Here is a 23026-nt window from a genome sequence, read left to right on the forward strand (position 1 = left end):
GAGATCAACCCCAGTTGTCTAAACATCACTGATCCTTTGCCATCGTAGTGGGATTAAACTACCTACATGTTATTTTAAGCAACATCTACTTTTTCCTAATAGGATCTAATGGTTGTTCACTGACTCACTGACTGGAGCAGCTCCCACTGCTACTATGAAGTTAGCTTGGAGTTTGTGTCCAGGCCTGAACTAGCATGTTGATGGGATTTCTAATGAGTTAAAGCTACATACTGGCTCAATGGGAATAAGCAATCAGGAACTCTTCTACCATCTGTAATGTCTGCCATGAAAATAGGAGAAACTTTTTTTTTTATTATAACTTATTTGTCATTAACTAGTTTCTAGTTCATGTGCATATTAGGAGCATATTGTCTCTTTGGTGGTCTTTGCGATTCACTTAAATGTGTTTTAATTAAGTAAGTCAGGAAGTTACTGTTTATGAATTACATAAGCTTAAGTATGGGTCTCACAGGGAAGTAATACCCTGTAAAGAGTCCTTCTCCCTTAATAACGCCTTATAGATATTGTCTGTAATGTATGAAAACACAAAACTATGTGCGTAAATAAGGTTTGAATAGCTAGATAAAGTTTCTAAATTATTTTGCAGTTTGACATTGGCAGATCCACATTTGTAAAATAAACTCAAATTAGTTTCGATTGAAGTTAATATTTTTTTAATCAAGAATTTTGAGTTCTCCAATAAACAGATTTTGTAGCATATTGCTATTAATATAATAAGTATTCCCTCAGCAATACATTTTTAATATTTGCTTCTCTGAAAAAACTGTTGTAGCCTAAAAATCTTCCAAAAAGTGTCATCAATAACTTTCATTCCTAAACAGGATCAAATATTTGCTTTTTGTAGGTTTTAAAATGTGTGATACAAATGTTATACTTATTTCATAGTTATTATTTTGGAAAAGCAGATGTTGTGAAGAAAGTATACATGTGAATAACTAATGGTTCATTTGAGGTGAAGCTTTGTTCAAAGAGTAACGAAAATACAGATACTAGCAGAGTAATAATAGTAATTTAATAAGAAACAGTAACAAATTCAAGATTCAAGATTTTTATTGTCGTATGCACAACAATAACACTAAGCAGTCGCTGGCAATGAAATGCTTGAGTCACAGGCTCTCTTCTAGCAATGCTCAAGTAATTACAACCAAAAAAATAAAAATGAAATAGATATAGTATAAAATAGAATATCAAAAATGTAAAGTAGAAAATAAAATATATGTATCTAAAGATGAAAAGAAAAATACATCAACAACAGTGCAATTTGTGCAATAGTGCAAATATGCAAATATGCCACGGTGCTGTTTGGTGGAGTTGTTGCAGTTAAGAGGAGTTTGAAAAAAATTACCTCTTCTTGATGATATGATTATGAGTTACTGGGTAATATTAGAGTAACACCACTGAGACTTTCCTGTCACTCTCACTCAGCGGAGATTAACAGATTATTAACAAGTGTGGTAGCCAGGACGACGGGGGCTTGTGCGTCTTAGAGGAAACGCTGCTCCGTGATTGGCTGAGAGCTGCGTGTCCTTCATGCAGGTGTCTGCTGCCTTCACTCGCACGGGAGACGACAGAGGAACCCGCTGATGCAGCGAGAGGCAAACAACAAGGTACGTTTCACACGAGAAATAATAGATGTGCAGCTAAACTTTAATATGAGGGTTCAGTACTAAGAGGTTTAGTAAAAAAACTTTTCTTCTGGTATTGATGTTGGGTAAAGGTGGTTTAATAAAACATTAGGATTTTTCTTCTATCTGTTACCATGTTTACATTTTTTTTATAATTACATGACTTCATATTTGTGTATACTGTCGTTCTAGCTAATGTAATTGACTCACATTGACATATTTTGCAGAATAGTTTTAGGATTTCATTCATTTATTTTCTATTATAATTATTTGTTAGTTCGTTGGTATAGTTAAAAATGAAGAACTGTAGGTAAAAACAATTATGATAAATTGGAAGATTACGGTCAAAATATAAAAATGAATATGTCACAGATGAGAAAAGAGTAAAAAATACTCTTAAATGATTATGTAATGTATAAATGCGTCTTTTGATCTGTGGGAATTTGGTATTTTAGTGTAAATACTTTCATTAGGGCAGATAATCACTAGAAAGGACAAACTATAGAAAAACTGTTTGAAATAATAACATAACAAATAATGATTAAAATTACTAATAGTTTCTCCAGAAGAAGCCGAGTGTTAAAGGCTATGAACAAACTGCACAGTGATGCTTTCACTTTGTGCCAGAAATCAGTTTCAAACATTACACAATAGATAATAAAACAATGTACACTTGCTCTTTTATAACCTCAATCAAGGCAGAACTGTGCCAATGGGTCACATGCTCCACAGACATTTGTGTTAGGAGTGAGAGAGACTGTACCTATAGGTGTCTACATATATAGATAACCTATAATGCTGAAACTCAGACACATTTAATAGCTGAGAAAATATTAAAATAATAAATAGTATAGGTGAGGATGCTTAACGTGATCACCAAAAATCAGTTAGCTCTTATTTTCAAATACTGAATCGATATTTTACAAACTGTTATAAATCATCTCCAGGCTGCAGCAGCTGCGGTTATCTGTGTGTGGTCAAGCCAGATTGTGTTGGCTTAAAAAACACAATAAACCTTATCAGCGAGTTTCCACTGTTCACGTTCATATCCTGAGCTGCATGAGGCAGGACCCGTGGGGGAGTGTACATGGTGGCCTGTTGATATGTAGCTCTGAAACTTCCCAGGGATGGGATGACCGGGTGGATGAACAGGGAACAGTGAGTGCTTCTGTTCCTCAGCAGCTTCCTCTCAGGTGTCCGAACTTATCCCAAAGTGACAGAAGTTTCTTTATACCAAGTCTCCAGCTTCTTTTTTTTACAAAACACAGTGAGAAGGTCAAATGTGTTTATTCTCTAAAATGTGTTTTTCCGCTCAAATGGCTGCAAAAAAAAAATGTGATTTCAAATTCTGATTGTCATATACAACAAATACACAATTAGAACAATGCTAAATGTGTTGCAGGATCGTATCTCCAATTAACTAACCCCATACTCAAGGTGTCAGCGTTTACTCGCTCTTTGTTTTTCCATGGTCGATTCAGGGGAAGAACCTACAACCGAGTTACAACCGTCCAACGTGGACGACCGGGATATCAAATAGCTTTCAGGAGATCATTTCTGCCGCCCCCCCGCTCCCTCTGAAACTGATCCAGTTGAGGAAGATTAGGAGCGGCATGTGTTCTGTAATCTGAGTCACATGCCGCGAGAGGACGAGAGAGATATCTGTCAGAAACAAGGCCGGTCTTTCTCTGAGGCTGCACAGGATGTTAGACGGTGATGAGAGGTCGGCGTGAGCGACTGAGCCATATACAAATCTATAAAACAAACTCATAAATCATACGTTTCTTGTCTAAGCAATCACAACCCAGTTACACATTATTTATTTTATGCGATAAAGGAACCTCTGTTCCTTCGGTTCACTTTTAGATGAGTAAAGAGTGACTGGTAGTAGCTCTAAATGAATTTGCAGAGGAGAGGCTAAAGTCTTAGATTTTTTACCGTAGTTTAACATTATATGCCACCTTTAATTTCTTGTTTTTCCCAATGTAGATTAAATTTCAATTGCCTGGTGATGTTGTTTTGAAAAGATATTTCGGAGAGCCTCATTGTCTCGGCTGTTAAAACCAAAGTTTCCCTCACAGGCGATGTTTTCTATAATTTCAGGGTTAAGGGTTAAGGTTAGGGTAACTAATCCCAAGCCTTAACCCTGACATAACCCTGACCCTAATCAAACCCACTTTATATAAATTCTTTACATATCATAGTTATTTATTTGTCATTGGCTTTTACTTGTAAATGTTCATATTAACAATCATGGATTTTATTAGATTTTACTTAGTAGCTTGGGCACTGACTGCGGAGACCTCTTAAACCTTGTATGAATACATTTTCTGACCGATTACAGTTTCAATATAGAAGCTTGTTAAACCCACTCAGTCCCCTTCAAAGCACTTATTTAGATCCCCCCCCCTCCCTCCCCCACACACATACACAGCAGCTGATGTACCTTCCTCTTCATGTCCTCGTACGTTTCTTGAAAAAACATCTATAGCGTCCATGTCCTGTACTGTTAATCAGAGTCTGTGCACATTGAACTGTCAAAGTCTAAATTCCTTCACAGCTAAAAAGACGATGTCCAGCCACAGCTTCTGGTAGAATATATGTTAAACTGGGGCAGAGCCTTCAATGCAGAGTTCACACCGTCACTAAATGGTTTATGATCAGCTGATAAAAGTCTTTGTGTTAAATCAACACACTTCCAGCAAGTTGTAAAAATGTGTAGAGAAAAGCCATAATCACATCACGTCACATGTTGTCTGCTTTCTGGTAACACACACCTCCTCAATCGGTTAACTGGAAACACTGGTGACAGATTCCTCCATAAGGTTAACGTGAGGCAACACGAAAGATAAGGTTGGAACAAAGGAGACGATGCAAAAGCACTGGAGCAACATTAGCAGTGATGTTGAATTATACTAAGAACCTGCAGGACATGGCTCCGAGATGCAAAGTATAAACAGTGTGATTAAATGATGGTATGATGCATTCAATTTAATCTACTTTTGAAGGATTTTACCAGATAAGACTGAAAGATAACTCTCTATCGCTCTCTCTTTGGGTGCAGAGTGACACGCAGCAATCTGGGCCTCTAACCTTGAACCAGTAGAGCACTAACATGCCTGAGAGGGATACCTGGCCAGGTGGCGTTGGATTGGAGACGATGAGCGCCATGGACTCTGCCGGCAGCTGTGACAGCGTCGTCAGTGCCAATTCTGGCTTTGTGAGTTCCTGAGCTTCCCTCCTTCACACTGAGAAGGAGTAGAGTTGTACAACATGGTACAAAAGAACACATTGAGTATCAAGACAGAACTGGGTAGCAGTTGAGAGCTGGAACATCAAAACTAAGGGATTTATCAGGTGTAATTGTTTCTTTATATATTTAGAAATGAAGGGTTTGAGACATTACACAATTGCGTATAAGAGTTTGACACATATCTGATTTCCTCCCTGTGTTACAGAGCGAGGACAGTCTGGAGCACTTGTCTGCTGAGGAGAAGGCCTGCCTCATGTTTTTGGAGGAGACGATTGAGTCTCTGGACACCGAGGAGGATAGTGGACTGTCCAATGACGAGCCCGACCAGATGCCCAATCCTGGTAATCTCGCCATCAAACTGGCTGACCTGTCGGCCTCCTTGAGCAAGAGCAAGCTGAACGGTGAGTTAATCTCTGGGGACAGATGCAGAACTACTAATACATCAGTTGATGAAACACTCTGAAGAGCATTGCAGTTTGTTTCCAGTGTCAAACGATGTGCTTGTTTGAATCAGATTTACAGAAACATCCCTCCAGAGAAAACATCAAGGAGAACACTGACACTAAACCCCTGCAGAGCTACCTGGTTCCTACACCTCTTGTTATGGCAGGCGGCGCCCTCTCTTCTCTATCCAGCACCAAATCAGGCTGTCCTCCAGATTCAAACCTCTCCAAGCCTCAGATCGCACCTTCAATCAACAAATCTAATCAAAAACCCCAAAAGAAACCGGTCGTTCACTTTGAGGTGAATGTTGAGATACCTCCTCCCACAAAACCCAAGGACAGCTCAGTCAGGACAGTGGAGGGTCCTTTACCTCGAGGACCTCTGTCGTACGATGCTCTTGTTTATCTGCAAAGGAGTGCGTCCACGAAGAAGACCCCTCTGTGCCCAACAGTTGATCACACTATAGAATCAGACAAACGTCCTCCTGCCTTGATGGAAGGACCGGACTTCGGAAACATACAGAGATCTGACAAGTCCAACCCAGAGTCTTCCAGGCTGAACACAAGTCCTCCGGTTGTGCTCCCTAAACCCAAAACGATTCCTGCCAGCATTGCTGCAAAAACCCAGAACGGAGCTTCGTCAATCACAAACACTTTGTACAGTATCAAGCATGCGAAAGACCCTGAGGTGGTGAGACAGAAGGCTTTGCTGAAGCTTGGCCTCCTGAAAGATCAAGAAAATGAGACATTTGCTCCACTACCTCCCCCTAAACCTCACTCCACTTTGGACCCGACACCTAGAAGATTCACAAGAGGTTCATCGACAGGTAATCCACCGAGAAGCCCATCGTTTTCTTATTCTCAAGTGCCCAAGAACAAGCCTCTGCAGAGCAGCGCCAGCTTCCATCACTGCTCGAGATCTGACCATCAGTCTGCATCGGTACCACATCCTGTTCAGCCCAAAGGATTAAAGACAGATGCTCTGGGGGACCCAAGGAAAGGTGGGAACTGTCCTGAACGGGGACACCTCACAGGAGGGCCAATGAAGACCACCTCTGCAGCTCAGCCTCAGAAACCCTCAAACTCTGTAGGATATTCTGTCATGGTGGTGCCGGGGATGGGAGCTGATCGGAGGGAAGCGCTCAGAAAACTTGGACTTCTTAAACACTGAGAACAGGTGAACGGCAGGAGTGTGACTGCGTGGCTGCAGTGCTCAGAGAGTTCAGAGAACCATCAGCTTACAGAGAGTTAGAGCATTAAGAGGGAACTTGGCACTCAACACTTTTGGCAAAGTAACCCAGGAGGATGAAGAAGAAGAATTTAAAAGGGAAAACCAGGTCTTTCATTCTAGGTTAAGTTTACATACCTGAGGGCAGTTTCTTTCCCCAGCTATTTTTATTTGGTCTCAGGAGTTTTGGGAAATGTACGTGAACATTTCAAAACCCCTTCTGATTAAATGTCTCATTGTGTTTGCTTTAACAAATTGCAGTTAGTCACAACAAGATCTTAAACCAGCATAAGACTAGTGTGAAACTAGAAGACCATCCGTACACTAAGGCTAACACCTTCTCTCTCCATGTTAAAGAAAGTGAAATAATAAATCATGGACCTCCTCATACAATCCAAATGTAATTTTTGGGGTTATAACATGCCCCTCAAGAAAGTTTCTTGGAAATTGGATCTGTGGTTTTGTATTTCCTGCTATCAGACAGACAAACAAATTAGAAGTAGATACCTCTGCAACAGTCCCCTTACATCAAATCAGGCTGCACCAAAGTACAGAAATGTATAGAGATCAGTTCCCTTAATGATTGCTTTAGTTTTTCTAAATCAAAATCATAGAATCATTCCCTGGGAAAACCGAGAAAATCTAAAACTGTTAATAAAGTGATGAAAATATTAGTTGATCTGCCGCCTTTGTCGAGATCCAGCCCGGATCACAGATGTGCCTTTAAGTGGATCTTTGATAACTTGTCTTGGAGCAGTTTAATAATAACGTAAAGCAAAACTCTGAAAATGTTGTTGGTTGATTTTTTCATTGTTTTTTTAAACTACAGTAGCTATAAGCATTATATGAATATTTAAATCTGATGTAGCAGTAGTTGAAAGATTTGTTTCTACTATAAGTTTCAAAGTGTATCAGTGTATTTAGAGATAGTCACACAAGGTTTGACAAACTGTTCACGTGACCCCCTTGAGATGGAAATTACCATGAGGTTAATTCTGATAAATGGTTCATTTGTAACAACTCGCACACGTCACTGAAATGAAACGGTTCTATGGACATCACTGTGTTACGTTACCAACACAATCATCTAATTTGTTTTTATTCTGCCCCAACTGCTACAATAAATTATCATCAGAGAAAAATCTAAAGATAAATAGACCTTGCTTTCAAAATGTGCTTTATATTTTCCATAATTCATTTTAGCCACTGTTTCCCATTTGTTCTTTTCTTATTAATAGGTTTGTTGTGTTTTAGTGTGTGTGTGTTCACATATAACTCATGTCGTGGGGACCTACAATCTGTCACCACAGTCACATATGGGGACTTGTCCTCCTCACGGGGCTTCAACTCTTCCTCCCTGTCAACCTGCAGAGTGACTCTACCTCTGGACTCCATCCAGCTCTCCACTTACAGAATGATTACCAGTCATACCACACTGCTCCTCTTACACAGCACTCGGGCTACGGGAAATGCCAGCTCAGCTGTTCTTACATTATCCAATTATCTGCAGCCCTGCCTCCTTGTGAACGGTCCTGTCTTTGTTTACTTGATGTCCGTCGCATGTTAGTTTGCTAATTCCTGCTAAAGATTTATTTGAATGACCGGGGGATTCGTTACGCAGCAGCTTCCGGAGCCTGAGCTTAATTACGGTGCGGTAGATAATCGTGAGAGACAATTACAGTAGCCCTCTGTTGTTTTATCTTCTCGATGAGGCAAGCACGTTGCATGATGGGCCTTTATCTGTGTCTAGTGTGTCTGCACAGACAAATAAAGATTGTTGAGTTGTGTAACCACCACGAGTCCATGTCAGTAATATTAAACAATGGATAAAGAAAATCAGGCCAGAAATATAGAAATAGAAATATGATACTGCAGACAGAATTGAGTTTCTAAAACATACAACTACAGCTGCAGTGTTTGTTGTATTTTCTGTAGCTATCGTCGGGTTATTTCTAATAGATTTCTGCTAAGTTAATCACAGCAAACTTTCCATTTTAGGATCCAAATCTATTCTAAATAATTCACAGATTTGTATTTGGCTCGAGCCTTAATCAACTCTCACGTGTTTGTTAAGGATTAGTAAAAGAACACCTCAATCCACAATGCTGACCCCAGAGGTCACATGGAACCTGAGATAACTGTCTGCTATCTGTCAACGCTGCTGCCAGGACAACAGCCCCTTGATCCAGTGAAGTCACTATTTACTCCAACACCAGAAAGCGGTCTGGCGAGTCGTCGGCTAAGATCTTCTTACTACAACACTGCAAACACATCCAGGTTTTCGTAAAGTCCAGTAAATTAGCCGTGAGGTGGATACAGTCATTTATTTGATCTGCTCAGCAGCAGGGGAACGTTACAACATTTTTGATTATCACAACAGTACGAACGTTTTCAAGTACAGTGGAATAACTCCAGGGTAGCATCATAATAATTATACACTAGTTAAAACATAAATATTGACATTATACTCCACTTTAGATTCCTCTACATCTTACATACCGGACCTTTAAGTCAAAAACAAAGTGAGACGTGTTAGAGAAGGTAGCAGATGAGAGTTCAGTCTTTTTAAATCCCCTCACTATGAATGTGAGATTTGCTCTTTTTGCGCTTCCCCTTGCTGTTGGACACAGGGGCACCGAGCGACTCCAGGCGGAAGGGTCGAGGCATGACGGAGTCCGAGCCGACGGGGGGGCTCACAGCAGAACTGCTCAGTGATAGGTGGGCGGCTCCGTTGACAAGGGGAGGAGAGTGGACGGCTGAAGGAGGAGAGACCAACACATGAGAGGAAAAAACCAAAATGTAAACATGTGTCATTGTAACTGAGGAAAAGTTATAAAATATTTAACATTATTTTAGGTTTTTCTTAACACTTTCCAATCTAATCATGATTACTTTCTTGTAATACTTTATATTTCTTTTCCATTTGTTCCCCCCGAAAGGACTTACACTTCAAAAAGTAAAAAGACCAGAGAGACAAGACTCTATTCTTATTTAACTGAAAGGTTCCTATACAATCAGTGGAAGAGTCTCCAGGTCCTACTCTTACAGTGTCCCCTGGTGGCGTCCCCCCCCAGCAGTTGACTGGTCCTCTTTGACTTGAAGTAGCTGCTGGCGATGTTCTCACTGTCACTGCGGGCGAGCATTTCCTTATACCGGTCCTCCTCCACCTGCTGCAATCACAGAGGGGTGAGGCTGCGTCAGGGTTTCAGTGTGAGGGAGTAAGACATGATACATGAACCATCGACTCATCAACAAACCAAGAATGGTTCTCCACCATCAGCAGCCGAGCCTCGTCTGGTTGATGGTTTAGGATGAAGGGCTGTGACAGAGAAATAGAACAGGATAAGATCTACATGGAAGAGGTTGCAAAACACATTTAGGATTTAGAAGTTTGCTAAAACCTTTATTTTGAATTCCCCTGTTCATGAGTTGCACCTGAAGGCAGCGTTGTTTTCTGCACCATCACATCCGGCAGCCTCCATGCCGCACAGTCCTCGTCCCACACCGCCTCTTTCTTCAGGCGGTCCAGGTTGCTGTAGTTGCAGTCGCGGCGCACCAGGGGCACCATGCGCTCCAGAAGGCTGTTCAGCAGTTGTCCCTCCTTCTCCAGCCGGCGGATGGTCGCCAGGTAGTCGTTCCTCTCCACCTCGAACTCTGCCTGCAGGTCACGGATCTCCAGCTTGGCCGCTTTCAGCTGTCACAGCAGGTTAATGTGGCTTTATGGTTGAAGGGTGGTGCATAGAGGTCATCAGCATAAAATAGTATGAACCAGGAAGCCAGTAAGCAACTATATCTGTTATGTCCATATCCCATCCACTAACACGGAGGAGGCAGGTTTTAAAAACTACAATGCAGCCACCAGGCAGGAATGAAGACACTTTCAAGTCCCTTTTGGGAAGCGGCCATTTCGTCCATCTTTAAATACAGTCTATGCTCCATACCTCTTATCCTGGAGGGTTTATAATTTTCTACATTGTCAGAGTTGATGAAATGTTTTTACTTTCAAGCTCAATAGTAGTCAGAGAAAGTGCTTCAGGAATTTTTGCCCAGTTACGACTGATTTCCTTCTCTGTGAGGCTTGGAAATGATGCACGAGTCTGGGTAAATAAGATATACGAATAAGAAAACTTAATGAAATATAGTCTCAGCAACAGTGAAAAGTGGAATAAAAAAAAAAATGGTATTATATCCAAAATATCATGATTGTTCCTTTGTCTCCAAACCTACTGTCCTGTAAGTCCCCTTTGTTTTACTTGCAGCTGTGACCCACCTTTCCCTGCACCTTGACCAGAACCTGGCTTTTGGCGTGGACCTCCTCCTGGATGGAGTTGTAGACATTCAGCAGCACATTCTCACTCTCCTCACTGTTCTCCGACAGCGCTCGGATGAGCTGCACCTTTCTCCGGTCGGCGAGATTCTTCCTCTGTCGGTGTCTCTGCTGCAGGTCTTTGTTCCTGGCCTGCTCTCCTCCGACAACCTGCTGCTCCAGCTGCTGCAGCCTGTGGACGAGGGAAGAGAATGGAAGTGATGGAGGAATAGGAATAATAACATCACAGTGTGTTAGACCAAGAGACAGTAGAAGCTGCTTAATGGTGTGTATATTAATAGAGCCATAATATGTTGGATAATGTTGAATATCCAGTGTGCAAAGTTACAAATAAATAAATTAAAAGGTAGGGCTGGTAAATTGTTTCTTAAATCCTCTTCACTTCCTGACAGCAATCAACAAATAAAGTTTTCTTTCAAGGATTACCAACCCCAGCTTTAATAGAGACGTTTATTATGAATTCCAACTGTAATTCTGTATTAGGACAGGAGGCCTCAGACCTTTCCAGGACATGTTGCTGGTCCAGAGGTTCTGCTGTGGTGACGTCCCCTGAGTCAATGAGCTCGTCTCCACCGGAACCTTCATGGACCTCATCTCCAGCACAAGGAGCAGGAGGCTGATTCACCAACACAAGGAAGTAACATCCAAGTAGTTTTTAATCATCTTTCTTTGTTTACTTCTTTTACATACTCGTTTCAGGTGGTGTTGGATACAGTGAATATATTTGGATAAGAAGTGGTAATGGTGGTGGAGGACTGTACCTTGGAATTGGAAGTGTCTCCAGGTGCACTGAGACACAAAGCATCAGTTTTAACGCTGAGCTCCTCTTCAATAACCTGTGTCGTGCAGCTCGAGCTCCTTGGCGCTGGGAAACAAAATCAAAAATGACAGATTGACAAAATAATTGACAGAAGAATAAGCACTGGAACTGAAAACTGATTGATAATCTATTTACATGTGTCTTTGCTGTGTCCAGATGTTTTCCTTTTATCATTCTTTGGGACAGTTCTCCCCCTGCTGGCTCGGGCCTGCTCCAGATTGGACACCTTGGATTCATAAGAGGAACGCAGTGCAGCAATGTCCTCCTGCAGCTTTGCCTTGAACTCCTGCTCTGCGTTGTACTCGGCCCGCAACTTGGCCAGCCTCTCCTCGTACTCCTGCAGAGAGACAGAGACAGAAAGAGAGCGAGAGAGAGAGAGAGTAAGAGCAGAACACAGAGCCATAAATCACTTCATCCTTGTACAATGCACTTGGTGAAGTGAAGTGATTTATTGGTGTGGGAACAGCCTGGAGTTGCCTCTTTTATCTGCTCCTTCTCTGCTTCTGTGGTATTTGACTTTGGCCTTGAAGGAAGATCAGGGGACGTTTGAGACAACTGAGCGGCCATCAGAGCTGCACGATGAAGACCAACGATAAATCAATCAAACAAGAAAAGAATAGTCAGACATCTGTCAATAATTAGTAATATTAGTAATATTTATATTAAAAGAGTTTCTATTTCCCCTAAATTTAAATCCATCACTTACTGGAAAGGTCAGCCATGCCCAGCTGGCCTGAGATCAGGGCCCGCAGCGACTTGATCTCCTCCTGATACTCTCTGAGCAGAGCATCCTTGGGGTCCTCGTTGATCCGTGGCCTGTTCTGGATGCTCTTGGCCCGGTTGGCGTAGCGCAGCGTGCTCAGGGTCTCCTCGTAGTTGTTGTCAGCCGGGGACAGACAGGCGATCATCAAGGTGCGCGTGTTCCCTCCCAGAGAGTCCTGCAGGAGCCTGGTCAGCTTGGAGTCCCGGTAGGGGATGTATCTGGAGCGTCCGTCCACCAGGGCTGAGATGACGTTGCCCAGGGCCGACAGGGAGAGGTTGATCTTGGTGGCCTCACGCAGTCGCTCGCCAGTGGCCCCGGTTTTGGACTGACGCTCACTTCCTGCCAGGTCAACAAGGTTGAGTTTACCTGCTCGGAGGTGGTCCTGCCCTTCTGCATCTGAGGATGTGAGCGACAAAGAGAATGTGAAGAAACTGCAACATGAAGGTGTTTAGCTGTATTAAATAAAACTATCAAATCAACTCTTAACAACAAACAACAAATACATTTATTTTTATTTATACATTTTTTTATTACAAATTTACATCTCTTTGTGAAATACTGTTGTCAATTTGTGCTCTATCAATTGATATTATTGTGCAACACTATTTCTTCATATTCTTTGACTGTGATTTTTTAACCAAATTTATTTTGAAAAGATTTTAGTTATACTCACGATACTAGCTCTATAATTCTATGAAGTCCCTAAAGGGGAGTTTCTCTACTTAATATAGCAAGGAAGCAAAATACAAAGTGTTTGTTTTTTCACAAACATGTCAGCTACATGGAAAATGTTTTACACATTCTGGTTTATTTTAATGCTTTCCAGTGAAAGACACATATTTTTGTGTTAGATAAAAGATGTGGGTACATCTACATCAGACATAATGGTACCACACCTCTATTAGCACAGGCTAATGCAAATAAAAACTTATTTATCATACATTAAACAGTTGTGTGATAACGGTGTTGTATAATAGTGTGGGTGCGTGTGCGTGTTCACCAGTGTTGCAGATCTCTAAGTGGATGGTGAAGATGGAGTGGGAGCGGGAGGAGTCTTTGTTCATCAGCGTGTAGCCCACAGCTCGGTTCCTCCAGCCCTGCTCGATGATCCTCTCACACTCCCCCACACTGTGCACGGTGTGCATGGAGAGGTCACGCACGTACACCCCACGCTCTGGGTGCTCTTTCAGCTAAACAATCATCAACCCAAAACAACACAAAAACAAACTAAATCTAAATGTGTCCCCCTGTTCACCTTCACCTGCAAGTATCCATATCATCACTGTTCTTTAAAATCACCATGATAACTAAGTGCTGTGTTCACCGTCAGGAGAGTCAGAGAAAGAACTTTCACAATCATGAATTTAACAAAGAACACTAATAGTTTTGTCTTCTAATGTTACACAATGTTGTTAACCGGGATTTAGCAGACTCACCTCCATTCTCTGTTTGGTGTCGCTTCCCAAAAGGTCTCGGATTTCCTCGTTGTAAATCTCCAGGTACGACGCCCTCACCAGGAACTTTGTATTTTCTGCACACTAGCTTGCACACACACAAACACGAATATGATATGAGTACAAACAGTTCAGACAATTCTGCTCGATTAAATTTGAGGAGAAAATCCAGAGTCTTTGTCTTGGAACTTTTGTTTTGCATAAAATTAATATGTGGCCAGTGAGTGAAACCTTGAAGGAATTCAGTTTTTTTGTGGAGCTGAATGAATATTGGATGCATCACCAAGTACTATTGGACAAATATATCTAAACCTTGGCTCATCTCGCCAAATCATTGTGTATTCTCTGTCTGTCTCTAAGAAGTCAGAGATATTATGTAAACCCCCAGTTGCCATCTGAAATACTGCAATAGAGAAAAGGGGATTATGAAAATATATTTGGTGAGTTTTCAGCCTATTTTCTGTCATCCTGAGTTATACATAGAATAAAAATTGATTTAATAAAATCAATTTACACCTAAAGTATAAAATAATGTCCGCAACAGTGCCTTCACCTGAATACTCTCAAAGACGTGTTCAAACGCCCGTGGGATGACTCCCTTCTGGGCTGCAGGCTCGGACACCCCCTGCATGGTGTAGGACTTTCCACTTCCAGTTTGTCCATAGGCAAAGATGGTGCCGTTGTATCCCTCAGTGACTCCCTGTTAAAAAGAAAATCTATTTAGGTCATTAGTGATGTTTTAATCCAGCTTTTTTCTTTATGGAGGAGCAACAACTTAAGAAGGCTGCACCTTCTATTTAAAAAAAAAAAGGAATATAATTTATTTGACAAGATACTATGTTTGTAAATGTGGACAAATAATAGAATGTCCAGTTAGTCTGTACCAAATGTATAAATGTCAAACCAGAGCTGTATAGGTGCAACGCAAGTGTTGGTTGTGTCTGTTGATATTTTTTGCAAGTAAATCCACACACCTATTCACCTACTGACTGAACTACCAACACACCTAACCAGCTACCTACCCCCCCCCCCCCCCCCACACACATCCACACACTGCTGACCTTTACAGGTGACTGACAGCAGCCTGTTAAGTAAATAATGAGGTCGGCCATCAGTAGCAATAAGATATAGTTTCTTGAAGTTGGACTGGTGGTGTCCAGTGACCGTGAAGCTGCACACATCTGCACCCTGTCCCTCTGCTTTCACACTGACAGCAACAGACAGACACTCACCTCCACCAGAGCGTAGGCGATCTCGTTGTACACCTCCTCGGTGGTTTGATCGATGAAGTAGGTCCCATCGAAGGTGAACTGTTTGGGAGGCTCATCGGCCGCCCCGGGCTTCTCTATGAAACACTGGCAGCGCTGCAGGTCCATGGTCAGCACCGTCTTAGAGCCCAGGGCCGTCTCCCGGTCGTTCAGAGGCCTGCACCTGACCACCACCTTCACCGACTCCGACCCCATCACTCACCAGCGGGAAGAGGAAGAAGCTGTGTCCAGAGCTGAGTTAGCTACCAAACACTAAACATCCCCAGAGCCGATGGGTGGATAACATCACGATTGACAAGGAGTGGTTCAAAGAAGAATTAAAACAGAGAACCTGAGCTGAATGGAGGAGTTCCTTCTAGAGCCGCAGCCGACTCTCCTCCATCGTCTCAGCTCCTCTCCACACAGCGTCTCCACGTTGCCTAGTGACCGCAAACTACAGCTGAGGCCGTGAGCAAAGTGACTGACAGTGGCGGCCATCTTGGTGAGGTCGAGGGGAGTATATTTACTGTGGTTGTGATACTGGAAACATCAGTGTTTCCAGTTACAACCATTTAAATGAGTTTAAGTTAATCCGTCTTGTCATTAAACATTAAAATGTCAGTTTATCTGTTAGATTAGGTGAACATTTAGTGAAAGGAATTTCCACAAATGAGGGCAGCACAAGAAAGTAGCAGCACCAGTAGGAAAAAAGCAGAAATACTATAAACACTAAAGTAGAAATAATGCTATATATATATATAGCATTATTATATATATATATATATATATATATATATATATATATATATATATATATACACACACACAAGAGAGAGCTGCTGTACTTCAACTATCCCTTCGAGAGAGTCACAAATGCAGCAGAATTTAGGAAAACGAACTAAAGGATTTTGTGAAGATGGATGTGTTTTTGGTTTTTCATTTTGGGGCTGAGACAGGTGGAACAGAATAGAACCAGAGTTAAAACCTAATGCAGTTTAAAGCTAAAGCAACTGTTTTGCGGTAAACCACAGGTTCAAGATGTTTCTGGATTCAACTGTATGTTCTTTGACGAATCAAGACTTCTATAATAAACATTTAACCTTTAATGACGATAGTGATTTACTGCAGATGTTTCTTTTAGACTACTGTCATTCCCCGTACTTAATGAACTCCCAACTGAGTGCATGTATCGGAGTATAGAAATCAAGCAACACCATTCACTGCAGAGAAGTATCACCTTTCAGGGGAGTTTTCATCATGAAGTGTCATAAATAAGACTGGATTGAAAATGTAAGGAAATTGTGTAATTTAATCTCAACAAAGGATTGTCTGTGTAAAGTGGAAAAGAAGATACATTTGATTTACAATAAATATAGAACCTTCACGGTAGTATGGCTCCTTACACAGGAAAGATAATATCAGATTATTTTATGATAACCAACATCCCAATGCAATCTTAATCTTATGGCATGACATCTTGGTTTATGCTCTGCTGAAAAACCAATGATCTGACATCAGGATACATGATACCAGTTTACCACTTAAAATTACCAGTAAAACAGACATAACAACGTATTAGACTGACGAATATTAAAAACACAGAAAACTTTGAATACATTTAAATATAATGGCCACGATATAAGTGCTCTAATATACGCCACTGATTTAGAAAATGACTGATGCCCCTGTAACGTTTTCTTAAACCAGGACATTCCTTGTATAGAACCACTTGCAATATTCTCCAGATCTAATGTCTAAACTGAGAAAAAAATAGCATGTAAGCAAGATTAAAGTTCAATGCAACGATAAAATACATTTGTCTTAAAAACGCAAGAAAAAAAGATTAAAAAAAATGGCTTCAGGTGCAAAAATCTGAGTTCTCAATATCACACCATTAAAAACACAGATAACCTCTGACGCCCTGCAGGCACATGTAAAAACACTTATATACTGAAAGACAGAGAATTAGTTAGCATTAAATGTATGCTTACATTTTTGATAAAGCAGTACCCTCCCATGAAATGGCGTGTACCCTATATACATTAAGTGCCAACAATGTTAATAAATGCATTTTAAGTAAGAGACGATTTACAGTTTGTGCAAAAGAGAAAGAAAGGTGTCACTTAGGTTGGATCTTCACAGTTTGGCAGGCCACAGAGTTTAGAACCATTTTCTGGAGGAACTTTTAAGATTGGCTATGCTGAAGACCTTGGGTAACTTGACAGGCGGCTGCTTGCCGGTGTTCTCCTCCCACTCGTAGCAGTGGTTCACTCGGGCACAGCTCAGGAGGCTCGGCAGCTCCTCCCGGGTCTCAGTGTAGAATTCAATCAGTTCTGCGATGGAGCTGAACTCAGTCCTGCATTTCTGACACAGAGACAGAACAAAAGAAAAAAAGATTTCAGAATGAAAGTCACGTCACTACTAGCGTTCCACCAAATTCTAATCTTGGGTATTTGATTTTTCACCCCCCCCCCCCCCCCCCAACAGATTCAAAAAACATGTACCCAAGAAAACATTTATGGAGGATTCGATTTTAAAAGTGTTTCAGACATTGTCGGAAATATCTGACATTAGTATCTTTGAAATATCAATGTTCTATCCTAGAAACCAACTTGATTTTAAGGTAAAGGTTATTCATAATATAACTAATACAAAATACATTTCTGGAGAGTAAACCATTTCCTTCTCTCAGTCTTCATCTTATGAATGAATCTCAGCACATGTTATCTTTGTAGTTGCCTTCGTGCCTGGATGAAACAGTTACCTCCAGCAGGAACTTCCCCGTTCGAGAGTTCTTTATGAGGTGGGTGATCAGGCCGGAGGGGAAGCGAATGATGAGAGAGCCGCATTTGGGTTTTTTGGGATGAGGGCACAGGAGGTACGAGCCCAGAACATCGTCGGCCAGCAGAGAGTAGCTGCTGTCACTGAAACGTCGGGGGAAAGAAAAAAAGACAAGTTCTATAGACGTCATCTGTTGTTAGAGAAGTGATGTCAAAGCTCAGGGGATACTCACGTGGCGATACCAGCCCAGCACCACACCGCCTGAGCCAGTGCTTCCTCCGTTTCTGCGAGACTCGGAGCTCGGGACCTTCTGGCTGGTGTCCTGTCTTCCGCCTTTTCTGTTTCACGCATGAGAAGAAATCGTTTTGAATTTGGATTTGTTTAATCTCCAGAGTTTCAATAGTTGAGGTAATCCACAACCCACGATTGTGTAGAAAAACGTTTAATTCAACCCAGACAATCGGTGAAGGCAACATTTGACGATATCACCATTAAACCACAGCTTGTATATCAATGTGTTAAAGCTACCAGTCAAATAAACAGAGAACATTATTATTATTATTATTATTATTATTATACAGAGAACCTCAACAGTGAGAAGCTTAAACATTTTTTAAATGACCCACGTGAAACAAGAATTTTATCCGTCACCTCTATCGAAAAGTGGGAGTGGTAAAAACGTCCTCTCGACACCACAACAGACGGTGAGTGGTCGCCATCACCCAACACTGAGTAGGGGGGGGGGGGGGGGGGGGGGGGTTCTTTACCTAATCAACTCTCTGACTCTTGATAGCACTCTGTGAACACCGGGCCCACCTTGTGATGCGCTCATGCGCTCCTGAACGAGGCGCTGCTTGAGGGGCGTGAACGTGAAGGAGCGGTACGCCCCGCACAGAGCCTTGGTGCGCATGGCCTTCTTCCGAACCAGCGAGGGGGAGGAGGTGGGGAACACGTCGTCTGGGCTGCTTGGTGAGTGATCCAAGGACTTGCTGCTTGTCTACGGACGAGGGAGAAGGACATGTTATCTCGTTGTGTTGTGAGGATTTAGTTTCAGTCTTGATTTGTTTTGTCTCGTTACCCACAGACACTTTGATAAATCCATAATTGTATCTTTCATATGTGATGACAGCTTATCACAGACGTCTTTCTACAGTCATCCGCTCCAACCACAGATCGTACTTATAAAACAGATTGAGTGGCATTGTAGGAATCTATTTTTCCTCCAGTAGTCCACTTCAATAGCGGAGGATTCCATAAGTGTTGCTGCCCAAACAGGCAAAATTAAGTTTGATTAAAAAGCAAATAATGAGAGAATAATGAAATGTATCCATGCTGCGGGTCCTGGGGGTGGAGAGTGGAGAGGATGTCCAGGATCTAACCTTGATGCCCGGCAGCAGCCCTTGGAAGGGGGCTCTCCTGAAGGACACCAGGGCGCTGACACTGAGAGGGAAGCCGTGGTTGAGCAGTGACGGGTTCCGACGAGGCAGCGAACCCTCGGAGTCCGTCTGAGCCTCGTCGGGATGCTTCTCCAGGTACGACAGCTGGAAACAGCGGCACAGCAGCAGGTTCAGGAACTGGGCCTAGAGGAGAGAGAGAGAGAGAGAGAGGGGAAACACTGCTCAACAGTTTTCTGTGTCATCTGACAAACTGCAAACAAACACAAACCTCGGCCAATAAACACTAAGCTTCCAATGTCCAATCCTTTTGAATGTGTACACAACAGAATGAATGAATACCATCAGGATCATGGGCTGTGGTGGTGTTATTAAGTGACTTTTCCGTCACTCATTTTGTAGTTGTGGTGGTGGAAGGGCGAGTTACCCTCTAATCATTCTTACTGGTAGGTAGTTAGTGAATTCCCGGCATAGCTCTACGCAGTGATGACCTGAATAAAGGTCCAATCTGGACGTCCCTTCTTACCGCTCTGGCGTGCCGAGCCTGAAAGACGTGGCAGTACAGCTGGGCGTCAGTGCTGCCTGGGTTGTGAGAGACGAAGGCGAACTGGGCATCGGTGGGTTGGGCGGTGGAGAGAGAGACTCTGCGCAGGGCGTGAGCCATGAGGAGGGTCTGCGGACATGGGGGGGAGGGACAGCAGAGACAACCAGAGGATTGAACCCACTTCCACAACGTTAATCATTTCGGTCGTGAGATCATCAGAGACAAATCCTCACCGTCTCATCCTCGTTGTACATTTTCACACCTTTGATGGAGAACTTCAGGGACACAGGTCGTCTCCTCCTGCACGTCTGTCAGGGACAACCAGTGTTTCAGCTGCCGTCACTTGCACTACATTACATTTGTTTTTCCTCAGACATGGATCATTTCAAGAACCCTCACGTGGATCTGCACTTACTTTCAGGACTTTCAGCTGAGCGTGCAGCTGCTCTATCTGGTCGTCCAAGCAGCGGTCATCCACAGGAAACGAGCCGACGTACTTCACAGCAGAGACAGGGAAAGTTGAAAGCACACAGGGGGACAAGAGGACACCCGTGCACACAACACAGGGAGGGTGATGCTTCATTACAAACAGCAACAAATGGTTTTCAACCCTGTGTGGTTATGCAAGCAAAAACCATAACGCTTTGGATGAACATGAAACAAGAATACAGGCGTTTTCTACTGCGTTTATGCTGAAACGCAAAATATTCACAGCCACCAACGAGGGTAGGATTTCTTTTCGATGGTCAATCTGAGTGTCACAGATGTGTTCCTGTGGGAGAGAGAGAGAGGGAGAGCGAGGCAAAGACACTGTCCTCCAGGCATTTCCCAATTCTAAAAATAAACTGCAGATCCTGTGAATTTGTTAGCACTACCTTTTAAACCTTTTGTATTGTTATTTACTTTATAATTTATATATATATATATATATATATAGAGTCTCATTCCTCATATTGCTCCCTTATATCGTACCTTTAATCTGTGTTTTTTTTTTGTACAAGCTGTTCTAAATGAATTGCCTCCATGGTGATTTATAAAGTAATTTGAATACAACACGTTCTCTCGTAAAGGCAGAGACGGGATGGTGGGATTGGCAGGTTGTTCAGTTGGATGTTTTTTTGTGATCATTTTGTTTTAAAGAGCAAAGTCAGAATCCCTCTCATATTATATATTATAATATTGCAATTCAACACTGTTTGCATTTCACTTTTTACTTTACTTTTGATATATTTTTTATTTTATATATAGTTTTTTAGTGTTTTTCTTATGTGTGTTGTATTTATTGTGTTTTTATGTTCATTGTATGCACCAATAACCAGAGCGTATTGTAAACCTACTTGCCAATAAATACCTTCTGATTCTGATTCCCTTACAATTACCTACTGCCCTGCAAATATATATTTGTACATGTATATTTCTGGGGTTACCTCTGCTGATCGTGTGACTGCACCATCCTCTCTCAGTGGGGCCTCACCCATGATGAATGACTTTCTCTGTCAAATCATAAATGATAAAAACATACAAATCTCAGCAAAGGACAACAAATTAAAGAAAAGTGGAGTAAGTTACAACCCTGTGAAAACACAAACTTTTAGGAAGTTAGAAAGTGAAACAGGAGATCACACGGTCGTGATAAGCTCGTGTAAAGTGGAGCGGTGAGGATTCCCATGAAGAGTTTAACGCTTTAAATCTCGTTAATCTGTTTAAAACTTTAAATCTCAGTTCCAACGCAGTGGAAGAGAGTTTCCGCCAAAGTGTCGGGATCGTGTTTTACGGCCTCATCAGTCCTGACATGCTCCGAACGCGGTTTCAGAAAAACAAATCACACCCTGCTAGAAACTCCGAACAGTTTCCTCCAGTGTTGGAGCGGCACCCCCCCCCGGTTCCGGACTCGGTCCACGTGTCGGTTGAAAGCTTCTGAAATCCGTCGGACTCACTTGTTCTCCGCCGCTGCTCCTGCTCCTCCTCCTCAGCGCGACAACACCGAGCTCCTCCTCAGCTTTACCTGCCGCCGCTCCTCCGTCCTCCAGGTGTGAGCTCCGGGCCAGAGGCGGAGCTCCGGGGAGGAAGAGGAGGAGGAAGGTGCGTGAACACTATGGAGGACCATACATGACATAAGTAAAAATAAATAAATAAATAAATGTATAAATAAATACAGAAATAAATAAATAAATGAATAAATAAAAATGGAAATAAATAAATAAATACAGAAATAAATAAATAAATATGTTAATACCAAAAGAAATGTCAAAAGAAATGTCTTAAATATATTTTAACATTTATTTTTTCCCTGATACATTTCCTTTGCATTTGCAGTGTCCTTATGCTAATGAGAAAGGCGGGCCTAACCGCAGTCTCATGCAGGATTGGTCACAGGAGTGTAATGATCCAGCCCTACTACTTCTGCCTTTCAATGCTGGTGTCCAGTAGCTGTTTGCAGCGTTGAGCCAGTTCACACTTAAAATGAACTAGTTCAAGTTCAGAGGGTTAGTTAAGGTTATTTTTTATTGGGATGATTTAGGTGTCAGTAGTCCTGACTGTGAGCGTCACGTCTCGTGTTGTACTGAGCACAAGGAGCGAGCCGAGAGGAGGAGGAGGAAACAGAAACTCCAGCTCGGTACAAACCACCTGCAGCTTCTGCTGTGATCATGAAGCCGCTGATCTCTGAGCAGATGTGACCAGAGAAACTCTGTGTTTCCACTGTTTCCACTGTTCCACAGAGTCACTAACTGGCTGTTGCACGGTGAAGAGCTCAAGTCTCAGTCACTGCGAGTGTGTGGCACAGCGCAGGGGCTGTGTGTGTGTTAAGCTCAGTTGACCAATCCTGCTCGAGACTGAGGTTAGGCCCGCCTTTCTCATTCGCATAAGGACACTGAAATCGAAAAATAAAAGTTGGAATAAATGTGGAAATAAATAAATAAATATGGAAATAAATGCAGAATTAAATAAATCAATGTCTTAAACTTATTTCCACATTTATTTATTTATTTCCACTTTTATTGCAACTTTTATTTATTTCCACATTTATTTATTTCCACATTTCAGTGTCCTTATGCTAATGAGAAAGGCGGGCCTAACCTCAGTCTCCAGCAGGATTGGTCAACTGAGCTACACACACACACACAG

The 23026-nt window shown here is 42.1% G+C and overlaps 3 protein-coding genes across 5 annotated transcripts; 1 reads left to right on the forward strand and 2 right to left on the reverse strand.

Annotated features, from left to right (window-relative positions):
• The first annotated feature begins 1583 nt into the window (after positions 1–1583).
• Positions 1584–8360, forward strand: zgc:158258 (uncharacterized protein LOC791186 homolog). The gene is made up of 4 exons (XM_062411770.1): positions 1584–1628; positions 4711–4866; positions 5105–5300; positions 5414–8360. Exons 2-4 carry the CDS (start codon positions 4762–4764, stop codon positions 6511–6513), a joined length of 1401 nt encoding a protein of 466 aa, XP_062267754.1. The 5' UTR covers positions 1584–1628; positions 4711–4761; the 3' UTR covers positions 6514–8360.
• Positions 8361–8916: 556 nt separating this feature from the next.
• On the reverse strand, positions 8917–15397 carry kif17 (kinesin family member 17). The gene is made up of 14 exons (XM_062398208.1): positions 15167–15397; positions 14488–14634; positions 13917–14018; positions 13481–13670; positions 12424–12876; positions 12195–12289; positions 11853–12054; positions 11659–11762; positions 11398–11513; positions 10841–11069; positions 10006–10264; positions 9828–9889; positions 9617–9740; positions 8917–9326 (listed from the first exon to the last, which is right to left on the reverse strand). The coding sequence occupies exons 1-14, from the start codon at positions 15395–15397 to the stop codon at positions 9136–9138; spliced, it is 2505 nt and encodes an 834-aa protein (XP_062254192.1). The 3' UTR covers positions 8917–9135.
• Positions 15398–16472: 1075 nt separating this feature from the next.
• Positions 16473–21986, reverse strand: sh2d5 (SH2 domain containing 5). 3 transcript variants are annotated; one of them, XM_062407406.1, is made up of 10 exons: positions 21838–21986; positions 21328–21393; positions 20316–20396; positions 20134–20208; positions 19883–20029; positions 19342–19542; positions 18779–18959; positions 18195–18300; positions 17946–18105; positions 16473–17545 (listed from the first exon to the last, which is right to left on the reverse strand). In XM_062407406.1, exons 2-10 carry the CDS (start codon positions 21376–21378, stop codon positions 17342–17344), a joined length of 1206 nt encoding a protein of 401 aa, XP_062263390.1. In that variant the 5' UTR covers positions 21379–21393; positions 21838–21986; the 3' UTR covers positions 16473–17341. The 3 variants fall into 3 exon arrangements, with proteins under 3 accessions (XP_062263390.1, XP_062263398.1, XP_062263382.1); XM_062407414.1 differs by lacking the exon at positions 21838–21986 and adding an exon at positions 21729–21747; XM_062407398.1 differs by lacking the exons at positions 21328–21393; positions 21838–21986 and having other exon boundaries at positions 20316–21314.
• Between the last annotated feature and the right edge of the window lie 1040 nt (positions 21987–23026).

This window comes from Platichthys flesus, chromosome 2, assembly GCF_949316205.1.
Source record: "Platichthys flesus chromosome 2, fPlaFle2.1, whole genome shotgun sequence".
Classification (NCBI taxonomy): domain Eukaryota; kingdom Metazoa; phylum Chordata; class Actinopteri; order Pleuronectiformes; family Pleuronectidae; genus Platichthys; species Platichthys flesus.

Bases quoted from the DNA above. Each gene is read 5' to 3' on its own strand.
- sh2d5 (XM_062407398.1), bottom strand. From the start codon at position 20,483: ATGAAGCATCACCCTCCCTGTGTTGTGTGCACGGGTGTCCTCTTGTCC. The intron at 20,209-20,315 runs GTAAGTGCAGAT...TGTCCCTGACAG, and splicing joins CTCAGCTGAAAGTCCTGAAA to ACGTGCAGGAGGAGACGACC. The intron at 18,106-18,194 runs GTGAGTATCCCC...CCGACGTTTCAG, and splicing joins TGCTGGGCTGGTATCGCCAC to TGACAGCAGCTACTCTCTGC.
- zgc:158258 (XM_062411770.1), top strand. From the start codon at position 4,762: ATGCCTGAGAGGGATACCTGGCCAGGTGGCGTTGGATTGGAGACGATG. The intron at 4,867-5,104 runs GTGAGTTCCTGA...CCTGTGTTACAG, and splicing joins TCAGTGCCAATTCTGGCTTT to AGCGAGGACAGTCTGGAGCA. The intron at 5,301-5,413 runs GTGAGTTAATCT...TGTTTGAATCAG, and splicing joins GAGCAAGAGCAAGCTGAACG to ATTTACAGAAACATCCCTCC.
- kif17 (XM_062398208.1), bottom strand. From the start codon at position 15,397: ATGGGGTCGGAGTCGGTGAAGGTGGTGGTCAGGTGCAGGCCTCTGAAC. The intron at 13,671-13,916 runs GTGAGTCTGCTA...ATGATTGTTTAG, and splicing joins ACACCAAACAGAGAATGGAG to CTGAAAGAGCACCCAGAGCG. The intron at 11,514-11,658 runs GTACAGTCCTCC...TTGGTGAATCAG, and splicing joins GAGACACTTCCAATTCCAAG to CCTCCTGCTCCTTGTGCTGG.